This window comes from Anomaloglossus baeobatrachus, chromosome 1, assembly GCF_048569485.1.
Source record: "Anomaloglossus baeobatrachus isolate aAnoBae1 chromosome 1, aAnoBae1.hap1, whole genome shotgun sequence".
NCBI classification, from domain to species: domain Eukaryota; kingdom Metazoa; phylum Chordata; class Amphibia; order Anura; family Aromobatidae; genus Anomaloglossus; species Anomaloglossus baeobatrachus.
Genome location: NC_134353.1, coordinates 739,546,567 through 739,572,929, shown reverse-complemented (window position 1 = coordinate 739,572,929; position 26,363 = coordinate 739,546,567). Strand labels below are relative to the sequence as shown.

Here is a 26,363-nt window from a genome sequence, read left to right as displayed (position 1 = left end):
AGCAGACCTAGCCAGTTTATCGCTTTGTGTTCAGGAGGCATACATCCACACATGCATTCTCATTTGATTTGTTTGATTTTTGGAAAGAGTTTGAAGAAAAAGCGGGTCCACGTCTGGACTCCCGGCATGTCCCTTCTCACCCACTGTGTCGGCGGTGTTGTTAAGGTTGATTTCCAAGGCTGGAGCCTTACATGCCGCGCTCCTTCACCATCCCTCATGGGCTCTGGCTTGAAGTGGGAGCCAGCACGGTCTCCATACCTGGCAGGAGACCTGTCTCCATCCGCAGCCCTTCAGGACCCTGCTGGACCGGAGCACTCATCCCCAGGTACCTGGCCCTGCGTCTCGGCAGCTAAGTACCTGAGACGTTTATGTATGGGGGTCCCTGTGCTTTATTGTTTGGGGAGAGTGTGATTGCTGTGTTTTTTAACATTTCCGGCGGGTTCTCTAGCTGTCGCACGAGAACCGCGCCGATGGTGACTGCTCGTCGACTTCGCCGCTCAAATTTAGGCCCCGGCTTCGCCGGAGGCCTAGTTTCTGTTTCACTGCCCTCGCATGTCACTCATGCAGAGGGACAGTCTCGGCTCCGCCCGGCGGCCGTTCTGCACAGGGGAGAGACACTCCCCACTGCTGTGCGTGTCTCCTCCCCTGTAGGTTTCTATGGCCCTCCAGATCCCCCTCTTCAGGCAAAGTCCCGCCCCCTCTCTTCGCTCCGGCGGCCATTTTCTCAGATTCACTCAGACGCTGGATCTGCGCTCTGCATCCCTGCTGGGTGCGGTGTTTGGAGGTCCGGGCTTTGGGATCTGGAGGGCACACAACACCGCTCCAGCGGTCTGGTAAGCCACAACCTCTGGTTGTGGACCTCTGTATATACTCTCTGGGGTTCATTCTCTTGCAGAGCCCCCACTCCAGCAGCATGTCTCACACGAGGAGCAAGGCTCCAAAGCTTTATTCAGTATGCACTGCATGTAAGCTCCTGCTGCCTGAACCGAGCATCTATCCACATTGTGATGCCTGCTCTAACCTGGCGGTGCCACAGCCTGGAGTCTCACCCCCAGTGGTCTCTCAGGCTGCTCCTTCTCCTGTGGCTGAACCCCTGGCTTGGGTAGAATCCTTTTCTAGGTCTATCTCCCAGTCTTTTGCTGAGTCCATGGGACTTCTGTCCAGGACTTTGCTGAACATGCATCAGCCCCCTTCACAGGGTGCCTCTGCTGCTAGGGGTCTCTCAGGACCGGAGCTCACAGAGGATTCATCATCTGGTCCCAGACCCCGTCCTCCTGAGAAGAGACGCAGGGTTCCCTCTCCTTCCTCGTCCCGCGGCTCTGATTCAGGAGTTGACTCGCGGGATGAGGAGGATGCCTTTACGGGGGGCTCGGAGGCTAACTCCATATACCCCATTGATCTGTCCGAAAGTGACTCAGATGTTAGTGACTTGATTGCTTCCATTAATTCTGTACTGGATCTCAATCCGCCAGTATCAGAGGAGCAACCCTCTCTGGCAGAAAAGCACCAGTTTACCTCGCCTAAGAGAGCAAAGAGTGTGTTCTTTAACCACTCCAGTTTTCAGGCCGCTGTGACCAAACCCAGGGCCTGTCCTGACAAACGCTTCCCAAAGCGTGGGTCTGATGACCGCTTTCCCTTTCCACCTGAGGTGGTCAAGGAGTGGGCTCATTCCCCAAAGGTAGACCCCCCGGTGTCTAGACTTTCAGCCCGGACCGTTGTGTCGGTGGCTGATGGCACCTCCCTTAAGGATTCCACTGACCGCCAGATTGACCTTCTGGCCAAATCCGTATATGAAGCGGCGGGGGCCTCGTTCTCCCCGACTTTTGCAGCAGTGTGGGCTCTCAAAGCCATCTCTGCTTCTCTAGAGGAGATGCATTCCCTCGCCAGGGAATCTATGCCCGAAATGGTTGCCTTAACTTCCCAAGCTTCAGCTTTTTCATCCTATGCCATGTCTGCCATGCTGGAGGCTTCTCACCGCACTGCGGTGGCTTCGGCTAATTCCCTCGCTATCCGCAGGATCTTGTGGCTTCGAGAATGGAAGGCAGATGCTTCTTCAAAGAAGTACCTCGCTGGGCTCCCTTTTGCTGGGTCCCGGCTGTTCGGAGAACAGCTGGATGAAATTATTAAGGAAGCTACTGGCGGGAAGAGTACTTCCATGCCACAAACCAAAACCAGGAAACCTGTCCAGGGTAGGAATCAGTCGAGGTTTCGCTCCTTTCGTTCCCCAAAAACTGGTCGTCCTCTAAGCCCTCGGCCTCGTCCACTAACTCAGCCAAGGACCAGAAATCCAACTGGCGCCCAAAAGCGCGTCCACAGAAGAACGCAGGAGGTGCTGCCGCTAAGGCAGGCTCCTCGTGACTATCTGTCCGCGCCAGCAACGTCCTTAGTCGGTGGCAGGCTCTCCCACTTTGGCGACGCGTGGTTTCAACACGTCTCCGATCAGTGGGTAAGGGATATCATCTCCCACGGCTACAGGATAGAATTCTCTTCCAGCCCGCCAAACAGATTTTTTCTCTCAACTCCCCCCTGCTCCAAGGCCGCCGCCTTCTCACAGGCCGTGGCATCCTTGCAGGCCAACGGAGTAATTGTACCTGTTCCCGCCCGGGAACGGTTCAGAGGTTTCTACTCCAATCTCTTCCTAGTCCCTAAAAAGGACGGTTCCTTACGGCCCATCCTGGATCTCAAGCTTCTCAACAAGCATGTTCAGGTGCGGCACTTTCGCATGGAGTCTCTGCGATCAGTCCATGCTTCAATGACCCAAGGGGATTTCCTGCCATCCATCGACATCAGAGATGCCTATCTGCATGTGCCAATTGCAGTTTCACACCAGCGTTGGCTACGTTTTGCAATCGGAGAAGATCATTTCCAATTCGTGGCTCTCCCCTTCGGGTTGGCCACAGCTCCTCGGGTATTCACCAAGGTCATGGCAGCAGTGATTGCGGTCCTGCATCTACAGGGGTTGGCAGTGATTCCTTACCTGGACGACCTTCTCATCAAGGCTTCATCCAGCGTGGACTGTCAGCGGAGTGTCTCGCTCACTCTCGCAACTCTAGCCCAATTCGGGTGGCTTGTCAATCTTCCCAAGTCCACCCTGACTCTGACCCAGAGTCTCATGTACCTAGGGATGCAGTTCGAGACTTTGCCGGCACTTGTGAAGTTGCCCTTAGTCAAACAGCAGTCCCTCCAACTGGCGGTGCGCTCTCTGCTGAGGCCCCGCCGTTATTCCCTCAGGCGCCTGATGCAGGTGCTGGGTCAAATGGTGGCGTCAATGGAGGCTGTTCCCTTTGCCCAGTTCCATCTGCGTCCCCTGCAGCTGGACATTCTCCGCTGTTGGGACAAGCGGCCTTCCTCCTTGCACAGGTTAGTGGCTCTGTCGCCACAGACCAGGAGCTCTCTTCAGTGGTGGCTTCGGCCCCTCTCTCTGTCCCAGGGGCGCTCCTTCCTGGCCCCGTCCTGGGTGATCCTCACCACGGACGCCAGTCTATCCGGCTGGGGAGCGGTATGTCTCTACCACAGCGCGCAGGGCACTTGGACTCCGTCCGAGTCAGCCCTTTCGATCAATGTGCTGGAAACCAGAGCTGTGCTTCTGGCTCTCCTAGCTTTTCACCACCTGTTGGCGGGCAGGCACATCCGAGTCCAGTCAGACAACGCGACAGCGGTTGCCTACATCAATCACCAAGGCGGAACACGCAGCCGCCTGGCAATGTTGGAGGTACAACGCATCCTTCAATGGGCGGAGGACTCCAAGTCCACCATATCCGCAGTCCACATCCCAGGCGTGGGAAACTGGGAGGCAGATTATCTCAGCCGTCAAACCGTGGACAGTGGCGAGTGGTCCCTGCACCCGGCAGTGTTTCAGTCAATCTGCCGCATATGGGGCACTCCGGACGTGGACCTAATGGCATCCCGTCACAACAACAAAGTTCCGGTTTACGTGGCTCGCTCCCACGATCCTCAGGCATTCGCCGCAGACGCTCTGGTTCAAGACTGGTCCCAGTTTCGTCTGTCCTACGTGTTTCCCCCTCTAGCTCTCTTGCCCAGAGTCCTGCGAAAGATCAGAATGGAGGGCCGTCGAGTCATCCTCATTGCACCGGACTGGCCCAGGCGAGCTTGGTACCCAGACCTGCTCCATCTGTCCGTAGAGGTGCCGTGGCATCTCCCGGACCGTCCAGACCTTCTCTCACAAGGTCCGTTTTTCCGCCTGAATTCTGCGGCTCTCAAATTGACGGCGTGGCTCTTGAGTCCTGGATCTTGACGGCTTCTGGTATTCCTCCGGAAGTCATCTCCACTATGACTCGGGCCCGTAAGTCTTCCTCCGCCAAGATCTATCACAGGACTTGGAAAATTTTCCTGTCCTGGTGTCGCTCTTCCGGCCATCCTCCTTGGCCATTCTCCTTGCCGACCCTTCTGTCCTTTCTACAGTCCGGTCTGCAGCTAGGACTGTCCCTCAACTCTCTCAAGGGACAAGTCTCAGCTCTGTCAGTGCTGTTCCAGCGGCGTCTCGCCCGGCTGGCTCAGGTCCGCACCTTCATGCAGGGCGCGTCTCACATCATTCCGCCTTACCGGCGGCCCTTGGATCCCTGGGACCTTAATTTGGTTCTCACGGTTTTGCAGAAACCCCCCTTTGAGCCTCTTAGGGAGGTTTCTTTGTTTCGTCTTTCACAGAAAGTGGCCTTTCTGGTGGCCATAACTTCCCTCAGGAGAGTCTCCGATTTGGCTGCGCTCTCTTCGGAGTCACCTTTTTTGTTTTTTCATCAAGACAAGGTGGTTCTCTGTCCGACTCCGGACTTTCTTCCTAAGGTGGTCTCTCCTTTCCACCTTAACCAGGAGATTACCCTACCTTCCTTTTGTCCGGCTCATGTTCATCGCTTTGAAAAAGCGTTGCATACTCTGGATCTGGTGCGTGCTCTCCGGATCTATGTGTCTCGCACCGCTGCTCTTAGGCGGTGCACTTCTCTTTTTGTGCTAACCACAGGCCGGCGCAAGGGCCTCTCTGATTCTAAGTCGACCTTAGCCCGTTGGATTAGGTCGACCATTTCGGACGCCTACCAGTGTACTCAGGTGCCTCCCCCGCCGGGGATCAAGGCACATTCGACCAGAGCTGTCGGTGCCTCTTGGGCTTTCAGGCACCAGGCTACGGCTCAACAAGTCTGTCAGGCTGCCACTTGGACTAGCCTGCATACCTTTTCAAAGCACTACCAAGTGCATGCTCATGCTTCGGCAGATGCGAGCTTCGGCAGACGCATCTTTCAGGCGGCTGTCGCCCATTTGTGAAGTTAGGTTCTGCCTACTTCCTAGTTTTTTTCTGTTTATTTCCCACCCAGGGACTGCTTTGAGACGTCCCGTGGTCTGGGTCTCCCAAAGGAACGATAAAGAAAAAGAGAATTTTGTTTACTTACCGTAAATTCTTTTTCTTATAGTTCCGTATTGGGAGACCCAGCTCCCTCCCTGTTGCCTGTTGGCAATTTCTTGTTCCGCGTGTTTTCACCGGCTGTTGTCGTGGACAGAGTCTCCGGTTGTTCCGGTTCTTTCTCTGTTTTACTTGTGGGTGGCTATTCTCCTTCAGCTTTTGCACTAAACTGGCTAGGTCTGCTCACCAGGGGGTGTATAACCTCAGAGGGAGGAGCTACACTTTTAAGTGTAGTACTTTGTGTGTCCTCCGGAGGCAGAAGCTAAACACCCATGGTCTGGGTCTCCCAATACGGAACTATAAGAAAAAGAATTTATGGTAAGTAAACAAAATTCTCTTTATTTACATACACAGATAATATTATTACATTTTAACAAACAATCTATAGCCCAGGCTACCTTCACAACACCAGCCGGTGATCTTTTATAGAGGCAGGCTATTTTGATATTGTAGCTCATTTATCTCCCTATATGAGTTTACAATTACTATCCCTGTGGACATTGTATTAACAAGAAGGGAAGGTAAAGTCCGGATTGGTTGCTTTTATTTATCTAAAAGGTATTCGACCAGCTAACAATTCTCTCTAAAGGTAGATATGTTTATTAGATTATGGCTCCTTTGTTTATGACTGCTAAAGATTTTTTGCTGGAGCCCCCGCCTAAATTAATGATTAAGATGAATGTAGCATCAGATTTGAAAGTAATAGAAGTTAATATACAAATGGTTATGTAACATTGAAACAAGCTCTGCTTATTATACAATATTGTAGTAGTGATTGACTACAGCATGTTTTTCTCTGCTGGTAGTTTGTAGCTTACAGACATCGTAAAAGGCAGATGATTCTTTGTGCCAATGTTCACCGTCAGCAGCGGCTGCTCAGCAGAGCCCTGGACGCCTGGAAGGTACGGTGTGTTACCCGACATCTTTTGAAGCCTTTTCCTTTTAGGTTTTATTTAAAAGCACAGATTAACACAGAAACCTAATAAAATGTTAATGTAAATTATAACAGTTTAATTACATAGACAATCTTCTTTTAAAAGTATTATGGATCATTTTATAGTATTGTGTAATGAAAAATATTCTTTTTTTTTTTTTTAGCATTATCATAGGAATACCCAGAATGTTTTGCAAGAAGTGGCTTGCAAAGAGAGGCATCACAAAGAAAGCATTCTTCGGTAAGTATATGCAATCTTCTTACAACAGATAACTTGCATTATTAAATTTATCCAATGTGTAAAAATATGAAGCAATCTCCCACAAAAACTGCTGGTGTGCCCACAATAACGCTCCTATGGTTCTTGTGTTTCAAACCATGGAGATTGCATACTTCTGTTTTATATATATATATATATCTTCATTGCCTCCCCAGCTCAATGCTCTTCTTACTGCTGTGGCTGTGTCATGTACCTCTGCCTTGTACCATTCCTGTGAATACGAAGCACCACCACAGCCCTATATGTGGCATTCGAACATTGGAGTCTCTTAAGTCAACTAATGGACAGGTGTTATGGGAGAGGGATCCCTCCAGTGATCAAATGTTGACCCTCATAAGGATAGGCACTCAGCATTAAAACCCATAAAACCTCTTAAGTTTTTTTTGTTTCCATTTCATACACAATTACAATAAATTATACATAAAATTATAATTATGTGAAAGATGTTGTCCAGGCTTGGGATGAAATCTGAGTACTCATTGCAATCGCACCGTACAATGTCAGGATTCTCCCCAGTCAGCTACAAATCACAAATACGTAATTTGCATAGTTCTGAACACATTTTGACTAGATGTGCGAAGCCTGCTCAATGTCTAGTCGACATGTGAGCGCCTGTATGTAAATTGCGGTCACATGACCACCCACTTTTGACGCCGCCACCCGAGAATCCTGACTGTATACGGTACTCACACCGTGAAAACTCAGGAGTTTACAGTCCTAAACAAACACATAGTGACTGAATACTTTTATCCCAAGCCTGGACCACCTCTTTAAGAATCACAAAGTAAAGCCGTCATTCATATGAATGTGTTTGTATATCTAGAGCTGCAGTGCACACTTGGAGGAATCAAGCGACCGCTCAAATTGGTGAGAAAATGCAAACGGACATTGCTGAACATCATTATAGAAATCGAATACTGAGACAGGTATATTCTTGTGCCCACAGTCCATGTCCATTTCTATCATTTTGTTCAATTTAATTGACTAATTTTAGTCTACAGGTTTTGCAATCATGGAGAGAAGCTGCATATATTCAGGCGTGTGGTCGAGAACAAACCTCGCAAGAAGTAAAAGTGGCAACTGAATGTCTGCAAAAAGGTAAAAATTAGAAAGAGCTTACAAAGATCCAGTCTGTTGGCTTTCAGTTAATTTACTGTCTCTTGTACGTCAGGTAAACTCTGCCGCATGTTTTTGTATTGGAGAGAACACAGTGAGATTTCAAAGAGAGAAGGAATGAAGATGAAGATTGCTGCACAGCATGACAAAAGGAGAATATTGATGACTTGTGTCAAAAACTGGAAAGTGTACCATGCTTTGTGTCTAAGAAAAAAGGCGAGTGTAAATCAAGAAACCATTGATTGTAGCATTTCATTGTTAACAATTTTGTGCTACCATGTGGGAAGAAGTGGAAACTAGAATAGAATTTCACCAATCCATCATCTGATTACTTATTTCTAGCACAAAACTGCAATATTTTGTGGACTTTGAAGACCACACATGGCTGTGAAAAACTGTCCATCTGTATTGGGAAGAATATCATAATATGTGACTTTTCATTGAGAACTACAGATAAGAACATATAAACTTTATTGTTTAATGGACATCTGCGCTTTTGTAATTGTGGCATTTCTTCAGCGCTCTATTGGGAGACCCAGACGATTGGGGTATAGCTACTGCCCTCTGGAGGCCACACAAAGCACTACATCAAAAGTGCAAGGCCCCTCCCCCTCTGGCTATACCCCCCCGTGGTATCACGGGTTCTCCAGTTTTAGCTTTGTGTGCGAAGGAGGTCAGACATCCACGCATAGCTCCACAGATTTTAGTCAGCAGTAGCTGCTGACTATTTCGGATGGAAGAAAAGAGGACACATATAGTGTCCCCAGCATGCTCCCTTCTCACCCCTGGATGGTGTTGTAAGGTTGAGGTACCTATTGCTGGTACGGAGGCTGGAGCCCACATGCTGCTTTCCTTCCACATCCCCCTGAGGGGCTCTGTGGAAGTGGGATCCTGCCGGCCTCAAAGCTCTGACGCCGGGCTCCATCCACAGACCCATTTGAACCTGTTGGATACGGAGCTGGAGTACCGTTCAGGGACATGGCCCTGCACCATTACAGGTACTCTGTGTCCCCGTACACACAGGCACAGCACACTCCAGACTTGCTGGGTGTGCTAGTGCGCCGGGGACAGTAATGGGTTACAGTCACTGCAGCTTTGCTGAGTGACTTTGTGTTTTGGGAACTACCGCGCCGGACGCTCCGGGAGCGGCGGCGCGGCTGGGACTTGTAGTTCGCCGGGGACTGGGCGCCGACCGCGCTTTTACGGCGGCGGCGCTTATAAATCCAGTCCCCGGCTTCTGCGGCCTAGTGCCGCTTCGTTCCCGCCCCCTCCCTGTCACTCAGGGAAGGGGACAGGCGCTGAGCAATCAGCAGCGCCGAGGGCTGGAGCCTTTTTACATGCTCCAGCCCTCTCACTGCACACTGTCGGGCGCCGGATTCCCGCTCTGCCTTGGGGGCACGCCCACGGCCCGCCCCTCCTCACATGAGCTGGGGAAGAAGCCGGCAGCCATTACTGAAGTCCGAGCTCGGATTTTCAGCAACCAGGCAGGACGGTGGCGATCATACACCCGCTTATAGGCGGGCGGTAAGCGGCACACATAGTGCTGACCACAGATAACTGCAGTGTATACATGTGTTGTTTTTAACTGCACAGGTCGCTATATGCCCGCTTGGGGAGCGACACATTAGCAGCAGGAAAGCAGGTGTGCTAAGGCACAGGCTTTCTAGGCTGCTTGTATTGCACGACTGAGGTGTTCATTTGTGTTTATGTGTTATACATTGCACTGTACAGTCGCTAGTCTTAGCTATATTCTCCTGGAATGGCTAGACTACAGCAGCAGAAAACCAAGGGTGCTGGGGCACAGGTTTTTTTCTATGCTGCTTGTATTGCATGGGCTGCAGTGTGCATTTGTACTTGTGCTTGTATGCTATACATTGCACTGTATGGTCACTCTTCTGGGCCATATTCCCCTAGATGACTTGTCTACAGCAGCAGAAGAGCTGGGGTGCCAGGGCACAGGCTTCTATGCTGCTTGTATTGCATGTGCTGCAGTGTTCATTTGTACTTGTGCTTGTATGCTATACATTGCACTGTAGGGTCACTCTTGGCTATATTCCCCTAGATGACTAGTATACAGCAGCATAAGAGCAGGGGTGCCAGGGCACAGGCTTCTATGCTGCTTGTATTGCTTGTGCTGCAGTGGTCATTTGTACTTTATGCCTGTATGCTATACATTGCACTGTACGGTCACCAATCTTGGCTATATAATTCTAGATAGCTAGTCGGCAGCGGCAAAACAGCAACACAGATTTTCAGTGCTGTTTTTACTACATGGGATGCTGTTCATGACACCGTCCCATTGTGTGCATGCTCCCCCGTAGCACGTGCCGGGGTCTCTAGCACTTCGTCTGCCTGGGTCTCTACTAGTTGTGGCCAAAGAAACCACCTGTCAACCCTGTCCATGGACAGGGACGGAGTAGTCATAATATAGAGACTTGCAGTCCAGACAGGCCATGGGCAATCTACTTGACCAAAAGGCAGCTCTTCAGGGCTTTGATACTGACATAGCTATCGATCCGGATACACCGGGTGGTAACGCCATACGGAATGATCCTATACCGTCCATCAATGGAAGGTTGGATCTTTCTCCCTCAGCTCCCCCAGTGGAGATAGGAGACGAACAGGAGAAGTCCCTTTTTCAGTATCTCACACAGATGTTGAGTATTTTTCTGGCCACGCTGACTTCAGAGAAGCAGTCCAGGAACACCACGCTTACCAGATAAGCGTCTTCTCCAAACGTTTTTAGGATACACGTTATCCCTTTTCCCCTGACGCGGTCAGTGCTGGACCCAGGGTCCAAAGGTGGATTCTCCAATCTCCAGGCTTGCGTCTAGAGACATAGTTGCACTGGAGATGGGGCTTCACTTAAAGACGCCAGTCACAGACAGATGGACTCTGGTTGAAATCTGTCTAGGAAGCTATCGGCGTGTCGGTTGCTCCGGCATCCACAGCCGTATAGGCAACCTAACCTTTTCAGCTGTTCTTGCGCAGCTGGCCTTGAGCACAGGGACATCTGTACCGCAGAGGCGTCCGTAACCCGCAATGTCTGCACTGCGACTTACCCTGTTAATACTGTCCTAAAAGTACAGTCGAGGTTTCGGTCCTTCCCAAGCTCCGGTAGGTCCCAATTGTCCTCGGGCAAAAGGGCTACTAAACCTCAGACGGGCTCAGATTCCGGCCGGGCTCAATCACGCCCAAGGAAGGCAGTCGGAGGAACCGCTACAAGGCGGTCTCCTCAGGACTCTCAGTTCTCTCTCTCTCTCCGCATCCGCGGTTGATGGCAGAACCCCCCGCCTTTGGCGACATTTAGCTGCCACAGGTCACAGACCGGTGGGTGGCGAACATTGTGCTCACGTGCACAGGACAGTGTTCTAATCTCGTCCTCCGACTCCATTTCCCTGCTGCAGGCGGTGGATGCTCTAAGAGCAGAAGGAGTGGTGATCCCTGTCCCCCCTCAGGAACGAGGGCGAGGGTTTGTACTCCAATCTCTTTGTGGCTCCAAAAAAGGACGGTTCCTTCCGTCCCGTTCTGGTCCTGACACTGCTCAACGAGCATGCGAACTCCAGGCGGTTCCGGATGGGATCCCTCCGATCCGTCATTACCTCAATGTCTCGAGGAGACTTCCTTGCCTCAACAGACATCAAAGATGCCTATCTCCACGTGCCAATTGCTACGGAGCACCAACGTTTTCTACGTTTTGTGATAGGAGACGAACATCTTCAGTTCGTAGCTCTGCCATTCAGTCTGGCGACAGCCCCACGGGTGTTCACCAAGGTCATGGCAGCAGTGGTAGCAGTCTTGCACTTTCAGGGACACCCGGTGATTCCATACTTGGACGATCTACTCGTCAAAGCACCCTCCCTCGAGGCATGCCAACGCAGCCTGAATGTTACGCTGGAGACTCTCCAGACTTTCGGGTGGATCATCAATTTGGCAAGGTCAAATCTGTCTCCGACTCAATCACTAACGTATCTCGGCATGGAGTTTCATACTCTATCAGCAATAGTGAAGCTTCCGCTGAACAAGCAGCGTTCACTGCAGACAGAGGTGCAGTCTCTCCTTCAAGGCCAGTCGCACCCCTTAAGGCGCCTCATGCACTTCCTAAGGAAGATGGTGGCAGCCATCGAGGCAGTTCTCTTTGCGCAGTTTCATCTGCGCCAACGGCAATGGGACATTCTCCGCCAATGGGACGGGCAGTCAACCTCCCTGGACAGGGAAGTCTCCCTTTCCCAGACGGCCGAGGACTCTCTGCTATAGTGGCCATAGCCCCCATCCTGGGCACTGGTCACGACAGATACGAGTCTGTCAGGGTGGGGAGCAGTTTGTCTCCGCCACATGGCTCAGGGGACGTGGACTCAGCAGGAGTCCACCCTTCAGATCGATGTTCAAATCGGGGCAGGGTATCTTACCCTATTAGCCTTCCAGAAGTGGCTAGAAAGAGAGCAGATCCGAATCCAGTCGGACATCTCCACAGCGGTGGCATACATCAACCACCAAGAAGGGGCGCGCAGTCAGCAAGCCTTCCAGGAAGTCCGGCGAATCCTCATGTGGGTGGAGGACACAGCATCCACCATATCCGCAGTTCACATCCCGGGCGTAGAAAACTGGGAAGCAGACTTCCTCAGTCGCCAGGGTATGGACGCGGGGGAATGGTCCCTTCACTCGGACGTGTTTCAGGAAATCTGTTGCCGCTGGGGGGTGCCGGACGTCGACCTAATGGCGTCTCGGCACACCAACAAGGTCCCGGCATTTATGGCACGATCGCGCGATCACAGAGCTCTGGCGGCAGACGCCTTAGTGCAAGATTGGTCGCAGTTCCGGCTCACATATGTGTTTCCACCTCTGGCACTCTTGCCCAGAGTGCTACGCAAGATCAGATCCGAGTGCAGCCGCATCATACTCGTCGCTCCAGACTGGCCGAGGAGGTCGTGGTATCCGGATCTGTGGCATCTCACGATCGGTCGACCGTGGTCACTGCCAGACCGACCAGACTTACTGTCCCAAGGGCCGTTTTTCCATCAGAATTCTGCGGCCCTGAACCTGACTGTGTGGCCATTGAGTCCTGGATCCTAGCATCTGCAGGATTATCTCAGGGAGTCGTTGCCACAATGAGACAAGCTAGAAAGTCGAATTCGGCTAAGATCTACCACAGAACGTGGAAGATTTTCTTATCCTGGTGCTCTGCTCAGGGAGTGTCTCCCTGGCCATTTGCATTGCCTACTTTTCTTTCCTTCCTACAATAGGAGTCAGAAAAGGGCTCGTCGCTCGACTCCCTCAAAGGGCAAGTCTCAGCACTATCCGTGTTTTTTCAGAAGCGGCTAGCACGTCTTTCTAAGGTGTGCACGTTCCCGCAGGGGGTTTGTCATATCGTACCCCCGTACAAGCGGCCGTTAGATCCATGGGATCTGAACAGGGTTCTAGTTGCTCTCCAGAAGCCGCCTTTCGAGACTCTGAACGAAGTTTCTTTTTCTCGCCTGTCACAGAAGGTGGCGTTTCTCGTTGCGATCACATCGCTTCGGCGAGTGTCTGAGCTGGCAGCTCTGTCATCCAAGGCTCCCTTCCTGGTGTTTCACCAGGACAAGGTAGTGCTGCGCCCCATTCCGGAGTTTCTCCCTAAGGTCGTATCCTCGTTTCATCTTAATCAGGATATCTCCTTACCGTCTTTTTGCACTTCACCGGTATGAGAATGATTTACGTTTGCTAGATTTGGTGAGAGCACTCAGAATCTACATTTCCCGCACGGCGCCCATGCGCCGTGCCGATGCACTTTTTGTCCTTGTCGCTGGTCCGCGCAAGGGGTTGCAGGCTTTTAAAGCCACCCTGGCTCGATGGATCAAAGAACCAATTCTAGAGGCCTACCGTTCTGCGGGGCTTCCGGTTCCTTCAGGGCTAAAAGCCCACTCAACCAGAGCCGTGGGTGCGTCCTGGGCATTACGTCACCAGGCTTCGGCTCAACAGGTGTGCCAGGCAGCTACCTGGTCCAGTCTGCACACTTTCACCAAGCATTATCAGGTGCATACCTATGCTTTGGCGGATGCCAGCTTAGGTAGAAGAGTCCTGCAGGCGGCAGTGACACCCCCGTAGGGGAGGGCTGTTTTGCAGCTCTAACATGAGGTATTTCTTTACCCACCCAGGGACAGCTTTTGGACGTCCCAATCGTCTGGGTCTCCCAATAGAGCGCTGAAGAAGAAGGGAATTTTGTTACTTACCGTAAATTCCTTTTCTTCTAGCTCTTATTGGGAGACCCAGCACCCGCCCTGTTGTCCTTCGGGATGTTTTTTTGTTGTTTGCGGGTACACATGTTGTTCATGTTGAACGGTTTTTCAGTTCTCCGATGTTATTCGGAGTTAATTTGTTTAAACCAGTTATTGGCTTCCTCCTTCTTGCTTTGGCACTAAAACTGGAGAACCCGTGATACCACGGGGGGGTATAGCCAGAGGGGGAGGGGCCTTGCACTTTTGATGTAGTGCTTTGTGTGGCCTCCAGAGGGCAGTAGCTATACCCCAATCGTCTGGGTCTCCCAATAAGAGCTAGAAGAAAAGGAATTTACGGTAAGTAACAAAATTCCCTTCTTATAATATATGCAATTTTCAGCAATTTTACATTTTCAGTATTATTGAAATGGAAGTATTAAGTATACCGTATTACTTTGCTCACACAGCTTCTTCAGCGGCAGCAGATGATCTGTTCTCGTCACAGGCTATGTTTGTATCACTGGAGAAGATGGCACCAGATGGTAAAGTGCATTGTATTATACAACATGGGCTGCTTTGTCATGGTCTTGTCAGCATGAAATATGTTGCCTGGAAACTTTCCTAATACTGATGCTTTTATATTACAGCTGTTGGAGAAAAGGCGGCAGGACAAGCAGACTATACAAGCCCTCTGGCATTGGTCTTTCAACCTGCAGGGGAAGGTATTTGTCTAATTAAACAGAAATAAAGGGACCATATTTATAATAGACTAATACCATTATTTTTTTAGGTGTTTGACTATTGGTTAGCATATGTTCACGAGAGTCGGAGGAAGAAACAGCGACTCGCCATGGCAATTGAGGTATATCGCACTGACCTCCTGAGAGAAGGAGTCACTAGAATTTTACAGTTCTCGTCAGGAATGAAGCATTTCAGATCTCAGCGGTCTACCCAGAATCAGCTGAAGGTTGGTATAAATATTAGCATGTTGTCCTACATCAACTACATAAATCAATGAGGTATGCCATAAAAGTCTGACATAGGCCCTTGAATAATCCCAGAATGAACGTGAGCTAAATTTATTTTTTTTTTGTTACTGTAATGCTACTGTGTATGCCTGTTTCAGTGGTGTTCGCAGCAGACTGTGATTTTTACTATATACTGCAACACAATGCTATTGCTGTATATAATACAAGGGATCAGATGATTGCAGGCTAAAGTCTCCCAAGAGGACTAAAACTTTTTTTTAAAAAAATTAAAATATATATGTTTTAAAATGAAAAATCTTAAACAAAAAAACACACACAAATTTGGTATCACTGTATTTGTAAAAGTCAGATCTACCAAAATATAAAATGAATTACGGTAACCCAATCAGTAAAAACTGTAAAGCGAAAAAGAAACATGACAAGAAAGTTGAAGTTTTCAGCTGCAGCAACTGCACAAAATGAAATAAACAATCAAAATGTTGTATCTACACCAAAATGGATCAATAAAGGCATCGGATCGCAATGCAAAAAGCAGGTTCTCAAACTGCTCCAGCAACTGAAAAATGGAAACTATTTGGATCTCGGAAACTGGTAACACAAGCTAATTTTTCTTTCGTTGCTTAAAAAAAAAGAAATAAAATGCAAGTTTGGTATTGCCATAAATGTATTGACATGGATAATCATATTACCAGGTAATTTTTAATGCACAATGAGTGCCATTAAAACAAATCCCAATAGTGATGTCCTCATCTCAAACAATTTATTGAAACAAAAGGGTTGGGTAGGTGGGTATACCAATAAAAATAATGGCAATGTCTCAATAACTTGTCTTCTGGACCTGAGCATCAATTACAGCTGGACTCGGATGTTTCATGTTGTTCACAAGTCGAGTTATTGTCTGCTGAGGCTTTTGGCATCCCACCCTTCTTAAAGGGCGGCCCTCAGGTCATATAGGTTTTGGGGTGCAGAACTATGAACCTGTACATGGTGACTCAGCGGATCCCATATGTTTTCTATGGGATTCAGGTTTGGAGGTGGTGCATGCCACTCCATTTGAGGTACCCCAGTCTCCAGCAGCTGTTCTTTAATGACGCTACCTCAATGAGCTGGAGAATTGTTGTACATGAAGATGAAATTAGGCCTGTGTTCATGCAGGGGGACAATGACTGGATTAATGATGTCAATCAAGTAGTAGGGCTGTCACTGTACCATTCACAAAGTATAGGGCAATTCTGTATTGACTACACACACCTGCCCACACTGATACCACCACCAAGGGCTCGTCTGGTAACAACAGTGGCTGATGCATAGCTCTCTCCTTGACGTCTCCAAAATTGTTGGCGGCCATATTTTTTGCTCAGCATGCAGTAATTTTCATCAGTGAACAGCACTGAGGCCCACTGGTCCCTTGTACAGCATAGATTCTCGTCTAGTACTCAGACCATGCTGATGTAAACTGTTTTAAATGGTCTTACATGACACTTCATCATCCAGTTCCGATGTGTTCACAATCAAGTGCTCATCAGTGTGGTACGTGGCCAAAAGACGTCCACTTCTATGCCTTTCTGTGACTCTTCCAGCCTCTATGCATCTGTTATTTTATCTAATATATAAAGCTGTATGTGTGTGTGTGTGTGTGTGTGTGTGTGTGTATGTCCGGGATTGGCATCTGCACCGTCGCAGCTATAGCCACAAAATTTTGCACACTCACACTTCTGGACCCCGAGAGCGTCATAGGCTATGTTTTGAGGGGAAATTTTAACCCCGCGCTTTACAATTATTCAACAAAAAACCTGCCTGTATTAAAGCGAATTGAGCTGGGAGCCACAGTGCAGCCAGAAATTTAGAAGAATGCGCAGCCACGCCCTTATATGGAATGTTGGCGTGTCACAATGCAGCCAGGGAAAGAGGCAGACACAGACAGGGTAAGAAACAGCCATAGACAGGGTAAGATGCAAATCAAAAAGGTCCGTGGAGCCTCTGTTAGGAGTCTCAACACAGAAACCAGCCAGATATCCCTCCGGGAAGGGCCCAGCCAAGGGGTGACTCTTTTTAGCAGACCACCATAACCACCATATTAAGTGGCCCTTTTAGTCAATATCCAACTTTTTGACAAGTTTAAAGATATGACAAGGGAAATACCAAGGCCAGGTATCCATCCACAGACAGCTGTTTCGGGGCATTACCCCTCATCAGTGTGGAGTAGGATTCTGGCTGGGTGGGAGCAATGCCTAGTAGACCAAGAAAACAAAACAATCACTGATCTCGGGGAGACCAGCCAGAGAAAACACTGCTGGCAGCCAGCGAGGGCGCTCAAGACAGTGAAATCCTAGGTACATTGCCCCCTGGGAAATATGCAAATCAAAAAGGTCCGTGGAGCCTCTGTTAGGAGTCTCAACACAGAAACCAGCCAGATATCCCTCCGGGAAACCAGCTGGGCCCTTCCCGGAGGGATATCTGGCTGGTTTCTGTGTTGATAACTGAACAGAGGCTCCACGGACCTTTTTGATTTGCATATTTCCCAGGGGGCAATGTACCTAGGATTTCACGGTCTTTAGCGCCCTCGCTGGCTGCCGGCAGTGTTTTCTCTGGCTGGTCTCCCCGAGATCAGTGATTGTTTTGTTTTGATAGACAGGGTAAGAGACAGACACAAAGAGACAGACTGACAGGGAAAGAGACAGACACATACAGATAAAGAGACAGACACAGACAAAGAGACAGAGACAGACATCGGGAAAAAGACTGACAGGGAAAGAGAGGGAAAGAGACAGACAGGGTAAGAGACAAAGACCGGTAAAGAGACAGACACAGGGAAAGAGACACACAGGGAAAGAGACACACAGGGAAAGAGACACACAGGGAAAGAGACACACAGGGAAAGAGACACAGGGAAAGAGACACAGGGAAAGAGACACAGGGAAAGAGACACAGGGAAAGAGACACAGGGAAAGAGACACAGGGAAAGAGACACAGGGAAAGAGACACAGGGAAAGAGACACAGGGAAAGAGACACAGGGAAAGAGACACAGGGAAAGAGACACAGGGAAAGAGACACAGGGAAAGAGACACAGGGAAAGAGACACAGGGAAAGAGACACAGGGAAAGAGACACAGGGAAAGAGACACAGGGAAAGAGACACAGGGAAAGAGACACAGGGAAAGAGACACAGGGAAAGAGACACAGGGAAAGAGACACAGGGAAAGAGACACAGGGAAAGAGACACAGGGAAAGAGACAGGGAAAGAGACAGGGAAAGAGACAGGGAAAGAGACAGGGAAAGAGACAGGGAAAGAGACAGGGAAAGAGACAGGGAAAGAGACAGGGAAAGAGACGGACAGAGGGAAAGAGACGGAAAGAGACAGACAGAGGGAAAGAGACGGAAAGAGACAGACAGAGGGAAAGAGACGGAAAGAGACAGACAGAGGGAAAGAGACGGAAAGAGACAGACAGAGGGAAAGAGACGGAAAGAGACAGACAGAGGGAAAGAGACTGAAAGAGACAGACAGAGGGAAAGAGACGGAAAGAGACAGACAGAGGGAAAGAAACGGAAAGAGACAGACAGGGAAAGAGACGGAAAGAGACAGACAGGGAAAGAGACGGAAAGAGACAGACAGGGAAAGAGACGGAAAGAGACAGACAGGGAAAGAGACGGAAAGAGACAGACAGGGAAAGAGACAGAAAGAGACAGACAGGGAAAGAGACGGAAAGAGACAGACAGGGAAAGAGACGGAAAGAGACGGAAAGAGACAGAGACGGAAAGAGACGGAAAGAGACAGACGGAAAGAGACAGACAGGGAAAGAGACAGAGACAGTCAGTGACAGACAGGGAAAGAGACAGAGACAGTCAGTGACAGACAGGGAAAGAGACAGAGACAGTCAGTGACAGACAGGGAAAGAGACAGAGACAGTCAGTGACAGACAGGGAAAGAGACAGAGACAGTCAGTGACAGACAGGGAAAGAGACAGAGACAGTCAGTGACAGACAGGGAAAGAGACAGAGACAGTCAGTGACAGACAGGGAAAGAGACAGAGACAGTCAGTGACAGACAGGGAAAGAGACAGAGACAGTCAGTGACAGACAGGGAAAGAGACAGAGACAGTCAGTGACAGAGATATATACAGAGGGGGAGACAGACATTGTAATTACATTTATATCTATTTGTTTCTTTGTCGCTCCATTGGGAGACCCAGACAATTGAGGGTGTATAGCTTCTGCCTCTGGAGGCCACACAAAGTATTACACTTTTAAAAAAGTGTAACCCCTCCCCTCTGCCTATACACCCTCCCGTGGATCACGGGCTCCTCAGTTTTATGCTTTGTGTGGAAGTAGGCACACATCCACTCATGCATTCTCATACATAGTTATGACGGATGGAAGAAAAGAGGACCCCGATGGGGTCCCCGGCATGTTCCCTTCTCACCCCACTATGTCGGCGGTGTTGTTAAGGTTGAGGTAGCCATTGCGGGTACAGAGGCTGGAGCCACATGCCGTCTCCTTCACTATCCCTTATGCGGCTCTGGGAGAAGTGGGATCCTAAGCGGTCATCCACGTGCTGGGACCGTGCTCCATCCGCAGCCCCTGGTGGAACCTGCCGGTCCGGAGCTTCTTCACCCCCAGGGACCGGGCCCTGCAACTTGAAGGTACTCTGTGTCCCCATGTGTGGACTGTACAGGGAGGGAGGTCGCTCCTTCTCCGCGGAAGCCGCGGTAGTTCTGTCCGCAGTTTTTTTCGGCGGACTTCCGCGCCGACCGTGCCTGCTTGTCGGGCACGGCCTTAAATTTAGTCCCCGGCTTCGCCGCGGCCTAGTCGAGGAAAATCCCGCCCCCGGGCCTGCCTGTCGGGGGTTAGGGCGGGATTACCGACATGACGTCGGCTCTGAGGGCTGGAGCATCTTTGCATGTCTCCCCCCACCCTCATTGACCACTTGGGGACTCCAGATTCCCGCTCTTTGCTGGCGCCGCCCTCGGCTCCACACCCCCCCTGAGAGCTCCGGCAGCCATTTTTAGCATTCTGCCGGTGGATGCTACTCAGCGGCAAAGCTCTGCAGCTCTGGGGGATCCACAACAGGGAATCTGGAGGACACACTCCGCTCGTTAGCGGTTGGTAAGCCACACCGGTCACCTGGTGTTGGTCCCCCTAGGGTGCCGGGATATATATAGATATATATATATCTGTTCGGAAAGGCTGTATACCCTTTTCCCATATACCCTCAGTGGTCACTCTCCTAGGAGACAACAGCATGTCGTCCACAAGGAGCAAAGCTACTAAGGCACAGACTTTTTTCGCGGCCTGTACCTCTTGTGGGGCTATGTTGCCTGCGGGATCCACCTACCCCCACTGTGATCAATGCTCGACTCCTGCCACGCTTGCTCAGCCGGAGCCTCGGGCACTTGTGGGCCCCTCGGCTCATGTAGATCCCCCGGCTCCCCCTGAGCAGTCTGCAGGGACAGAGTCACCGTCGTTGGCCTCTTTCGCTGCGACACTCTCCCAGTCACTGTCTCAATCCATTGCACAGTCTATGGACAAATGGTCATCTAAGCTCCTTGAGGCTTTGCAGTCCAGACCGGGCCCTTCACAGGCCCCGGCCCCTGTTAGTTTGTCTCCTCCAGGCCCCTCTCGGTCCGCGCCGCAGCGCGCTCCCAGGATAGCCTCTAGGTCCCAGGCGGAGGACTCCTGCCCGGATCGCAGCCCCAGGCCGGCTAAGCGGCCTCGCTGGGACTCTTCCCCGGCCTCCTCACGCTGCTCTGGATCCCAGCTTGATGACTCTCAGGAAGACGAGGCGGACGTGGGAACTCAGGGCTCTGACCCTGACTTCACCCTTAACCTTGATGCCCCTGAGGGGGACGCCTTGGTAAATGATCTTATCTCGTCCATCAACCAGGTGCTGGATCTCTCACCCCCACCTCCTCCTGCAGAGGAGCCGGCTTCTCAGCAGGAGAAACACCAATTTCGATTCCCCAAACGTACGCGCAATACGTTTTTTGATCACTCTAACTTCAGGGACGCTGTCCAGAAGCCCAGAGCGGTCCCGGACAAGCGCTTTGCTAAACGGCACACTGACACGCGTTACCCCTTTTCACCTGAAGTCGTTAAGGGCTGGGCACACTCTCCCAAGGTGGATCCTCCAGTCTCTAGATTGGCTGCTAGGTCCGTTGTGTCTGTTGCCGATGGCACATCCCTGAAGGATGCCACTGACAGACAGATAGAGCTCTTGGTGAAGTCTATTTATGAGGCCACGGGCGCGTCTTTCGCCCCGGCCTTTGCGGCCGTGTGGGCTCTCCAAGCAATCTCGGCATGTCTGACTGAGATTAATGCCGTCACGCGGAATTCTGCTCCGCAGGTTTCTTCCTTGACCTCTCAGGCATCAGCATTTTCGTCCTACGCCATGAACGCCGTCCTGGACTCCGCTAGCCGTACGGCTGTGGCATCCGCTAACTCCGTGGCAGTCCGCAGGGCCATGTGGCTGCGCGAATGGAAAGCAGACTCTGCTTCCAAAAGGTTCTTAACTGGTTTGCCTTTTTCTGGCGACCGTTTGTTTGGCGAACGGTTGGATGAGATTATTAAGGAATCCTCGGGAAAGGACTCCTCCTTACCCCAGTCCAAACCTCAGAGACCTCAGCAGAGAAAAATCCAATCGAGGTTTCGGTCCTTTCGTCCCTCCGCCAAGACCCAATCCTCGTCGTCCAACCGGCCGGAGAAAGGCCAAAGGAACTCCTATGCGTGGCGGTCCAAGTCACGCCCCCAAAAGGCCGAGGGAGGCACTGCCTCCAAGACGGCCTCCACATGACTCTCGGCCTCATCTAACCACATCCTCGGTCGGTGGCAGGCTCTCCCGCTTTGGCGACGCCTGGTGGCCACACGTTCAAGACCGATGGGTGAGAGACATTCTGTCTCATGGTTACAGGATAGAGTTCAACTCTCGTCCTGCGGCTCATTTCTTCCGAACCTCCCCACCCCCCGCACAGGCCGACGCACTTTTTCAGGCAGTGGACGCTCTAAAGATAGAGGGAGTTGTGATTCCCGTTCCCCTTCAGGAACGTGGTCGCGGATTTTACTCCAACTTGTTCGTGGTGCCAAAAAAGGACCGGTCATTCCGTCCCGTTCTGGACCTCAAGCTGCTCAACAGACATGTGAGAACCAGACGGTTTCGGATGGAATCTCTCCGCTCGGTCATCGCCTCGATGTCACAAGGAGACTTCCTAGCATCGATCGACATCAAAGATGCTTATCTCCATGTGCCGATTGCACCCGAACATCAACGTTTCCTGCGTTTCGCCATCGAGGACGAACACCTCCAGTTCGTGGCATTGCCTTTCGGCCTGGCGACAGCCCCACGGGTTTTCACCAAAGTCATGGCATCCGTCATGGCGGTCCTGCACTCTCAGGGCCACTCGGTGATCCCTTACTTGGACGATCTCCTAGTCAGGGCCCCTTCTCTGGTGGCGTGTCAACAAAGTCTTACCGTCACTCTGGCGACTCTCCAGCAGTTCGGGTGGATCATCAATTTCCCGAAATCCAAGTTGACGCCGACCCAATCACTGACTTACCTCGGGATGGAATTTCATACCCAGCCAGCGTTAGTCATGCTACCGCGGGACAAACAGCTTTCTCTGCAGGCGGGGGTGCAGTCACTTCTTCGGAGTCAGTCACACCCCTTAAGGCGCCTCATGCACTTCCTGGGGAAGATGGTTGCAGCTATGGAGGCAGTGCCGTTTGCGCAATTCCATCTACGGCCACTCCAATGGGACATTCTTCGCAAATGGGACAAGAGTGCTGCTTCCCTCGACAAGGACATCTCTCTTTCCCTCGCAACCAAAACATCACTTCAGTGGTGGCTCCTACCCACATCTCTGGCCCGGGGAAAATCCTTCCTACCCCCAACCTGGGCCGTGGTCACCACGGACGCGAGCCTGTCAGGTTGGGGAGCGGTTTTTCTCCACCACAGGGCTCAAGGAACCTGGACTCCAATAGAATCGTCCCTTCAGATCAATATCCTGGAGATAAGGGCAGTATATCTAGCCCTATTGGCTTTCCATCGGTGGCTGGAGGGCAGGCAGATCCGAATCCAGTCGGACAACGCCACTGCCGTCGCCTACATCAACCACCAAGGCGGCACTCGCAGTCGTCAAGCCTTCCAGGAAGTCCGGCGGATTCTGCAGTGGGTGGAAGACACAGACTCCACCATCTCCGCAGTTCACATCCCGGGCGTAGAAAACTGGGAAGCAGATTTTCTCAGTCGTCAGGGCATGGACGCGGGGGAATGGTCTTTTCACCCAGACGTGTTTTGAGAGATCTGTCGCTGCTGGGGAACGCCGGACGTCGATCTCATGGCGTCACGACACAACAACAAGGTCCCGGCCTTCATGGCACGGTCTCAGGATCGCAGAGCTCTGGCAGCGGACGCTTTTGTCCAGGATTGGTCGCAGTTTCGACTGCCATACGTGTTTCCCCCTCTGGCGATGCTGCCCAGGGTACTACGCAAGATCTGGTCCGAATGCCGTCGCGCCATTCTCGTCGCTCCAGACTGGCCGAGGCGGTCGTGGTATCCGGATCTGTGGCATCTCACGGTGGGTCAACCATGGGCACTTCCAGACCGCCCAGACTTGCTGTCACAAGGCCATCTGAATTCTGTGGCCCTCAACCTGACTGCGTGGCCATTGAGTCCTGGCTCCTAGCGTCTTCAGGGTTATCTCAGGATGTCATTGCCACCATGAGACAAGCCAGGAAACCAACGTCCGCCAAGATCTATCACAGGACTTGGCAAATCTTCTTATCCTGGTGCTCTGATAACTGTTTTCCTCCATGGCCATTTGCATTACCCACATTTCTTTCATTCCTACAATCTGGAATGGACAAGGGTTTGTCCCTCGGCTCTCTCAAGGGCCACGTGTCGGCGCTCTCCGTGTTTTTTCAAACGCGTCTAGCCAGGCTTCCGCAGGTCCGCACGTTCCTGCAGGGGGTTTGCCACATGGTTCCACCTTACAAACGTCCGTTGGAACCTTGGGATCTTAACAGGGTCCTGACGGCTCTTCAAAAGCCGCCTTTTGAGCCGCTGCGGGATGTCTCTCTCTCCCGTCTTTCTCAGAAGGTGGCCTTCCTGGTGGCAGTCACATCACTTCGCAGAGTGTCTGAGCTTGCAGCGCTGTCATGCAAAGCTCCCTTCCTGGTTTTCCACCAGGATAAGGTGGTTCTGCGTCCTGTCCCGGAATTTCTCCCTAAGGTGGTATCCCCTTTTCATCTAAATCAGGATATCTCCTTGCCTTCCTTTTGCCCTAATCCAATTCACCAGTGTGAAAAGGATTTGCACTCTTTGGATCTAGTGAGAGCACTCCGGTTCTACGTGTCTCGCACGGCGCCCCTGCGCCGTTCAGACGCGCTCTTTGTCCTTGTCGCTGGCCAGCGTAAGGGATCTCAGGCCTCCAACTCAACCTTGGCTCGGTGGATCAAGGAACCGATTCTCGAGGCCTACCGTACGTCTGGGCTTCCGCTCCCTTCAGGGTTGAAAGCCCATTCTACCAGAGCCGTAGGTGCGTCCTGGGCATTGCGGCACCGGGCGACGGCTCAGCAGGTGTGTCAGGCAGCTACGTGGTCTAGTCTGCACACTTTCACGAAGCACTATCAAGTGCATACCTATGCTTCGGCAGACGCCAGTCTAGGTAGGCGAGTCCTCCAGGCGGTGGTTGCCCACCTGAAAGAGGGGGCCGTTTTCGGCTCTTTTTATTGAGGTATTGCTTTACCCACCCAGGGACTGCTCTTGGACGTCCCAATTGTCTGGGTCTTCCAATGGAGCGACAAAGAAAAAGGGAATTTTGTTTATTTACCGTAAATTCCTTTTCTTCTAGCTCCTATTGGGAGACCCAGCACCCGCCCCTGTGCCCTTCGGGCTGGTTGTTCTTTTGTGTACACATGTTGTTGATGTTGATTTGTTCTTTGGGTTCATGGTCTTCAGTTCTCCGAACATCCTTCGGATTGAATTTACCCTAGACCAATTTATAAGTTTTCTCCTTCCTGCTTTTGCACCAAACTGAGGAGCCCGTGATCCACGGGATGGTGTATAGGCAGAGGGGAGGGGTTACACTTTTTTAAAAGTGTAATACTTTGTGTGGCCTCCAGAGGCAGAAGCTATACACCCTCAATTGTCTGGGTCTCCCAATAGGAGCTAGAAGAAAAGGAATTTACGGTAAGTAAACAAAATTCCCTTTTTTGTGGTTTTTGTGTGCAGAATACATTTTTGTTAATACATTCTATTTTGTTAACAGCAGTTATTAACCCGGGCGAAGCCGGGTAGTACAGCTAGTTATCTATATTAACAATGTGTTAAGTCTTCTTACGTTTTCTGATTTAGGAGGTGCACATACAAAATATGGCAGTACGTCGTTGTGCAATGATCTGGAAGGAAAAGGTTTTCAAAAAGAATCCACAAATTTCACCACAGAAAAAAGTGACTTTTCAATTACCCGTTACTCACATGCAATCTCGTGAAGACTTTAACTGCACACCAGTTCCTGGTGGTGAACTGACCCTGAGCACAATGTAAGAAAGGTGTCAGATAGCTGCAGCCCCTACATTGTTTGTTACATAAGATTCTAGCTATTTATTTTTTGGGTTCTAGACCTGCTTTACGGAAAGACCGTCTGAAGCCTCGAACACCGGATTTCTTATTGCAGTCCTTGGAAAGGGAAGGCCTCCTTGGAGCAGTGATTGTTGATGCAGAAAATAATGAGAAGCATTCTCCATTTATAGATAGTTCACCTGAACGGGAAATGAAACTCACAATGAAAACTCCTGCAGCTCCTCAGGTCAATAGTTCACACCAGGCACCACCAGTTGCACCATTATTACCATGTCCTTGGTTTATGCCAAAGTTTGGGGAGCAACCAGACTCTGTGAGTAGATGCAAATGTGTTTGAATGCCATATATTGCAGTCTATAGTATTAATACTATACATTTAGTCTTTTTCTTAATAAGCAATTTCATATTTTGTATTATATTGATGTTTTCCTTCTTTCCTCAGCAGAAACTGCCCGTGTTTTCAGATTATTCCAGCCGTCTACTTTCACCAAATGACTTTTTACATGGCACAAGAGTACTAAACCCTTCCTCTACAGGTAAAAGAAACGTACAGTTAGTTCAGTGCTAACTTACACTATTCACAAAAAGTTGTGGATATTTGGCTTTCGGGTGAAATGTCAGGATGATCCTATAATGCACTCTAACCTTTTTAGGTGACCTAAATGTGGCCACCTCTAAATTTTTGAATACACGTGTCCAACTATTCAATGTTTCAGTACGTTTTGCACCATTTTCTGTTCTCTAACAAGGAGCTTAATGGCAGAATTCACAACAGGTGTTTGATCCATGAATCACCCAAAAATATTTGGGGTTCAATTAGAATTGGTATTAACAGTCCTCATGCTGTTCACATTTTGACATCATGAG

General features: G+C 50.5%; 1 protein-coding gene across 1 annotated transcript in view; it reads left to right on the top strand.

The window, feature by feature from the left end:
• Positions 1 to 26,064, top strand: part of SFI1 (SFI1 centrin binding protein) — a 134,319-nt gene extending 108,255 nt beyond the window's left edge. Inside the window, 11 exon segments of the mRNA XM_075323458.1 lie at positions 6,217 to 6,312; positions 6,509 to 6,585; positions 7,448 to 7,550; positions 7,626 to 7,722; positions 7,796 to 7,956; positions 14,402 to 14,476; positions 14,582 to 14,656; positions 14,725 to 14,901; positions 25,269 to 25,456; positions 25,536 to 25,809; positions 25,942 to 26,064. Of these exon segments, the coding sequence (XP_075179573.1) occupies positions 6,217 to 6,312; positions 6,509 to 6,585; positions 7,448 to 7,550; positions 7,626 to 7,722; positions 7,796 to 7,956; positions 14,402 to 14,476; positions 14,582 to 14,656; positions 14,725 to 14,901; positions 25,269 to 25,456; positions 25,536 to 25,809; positions 25,942 to 26,064 (1,446 nt within the window).
• Positions 26,065 to 26,363: the final 299 nt, after the last annotated feature.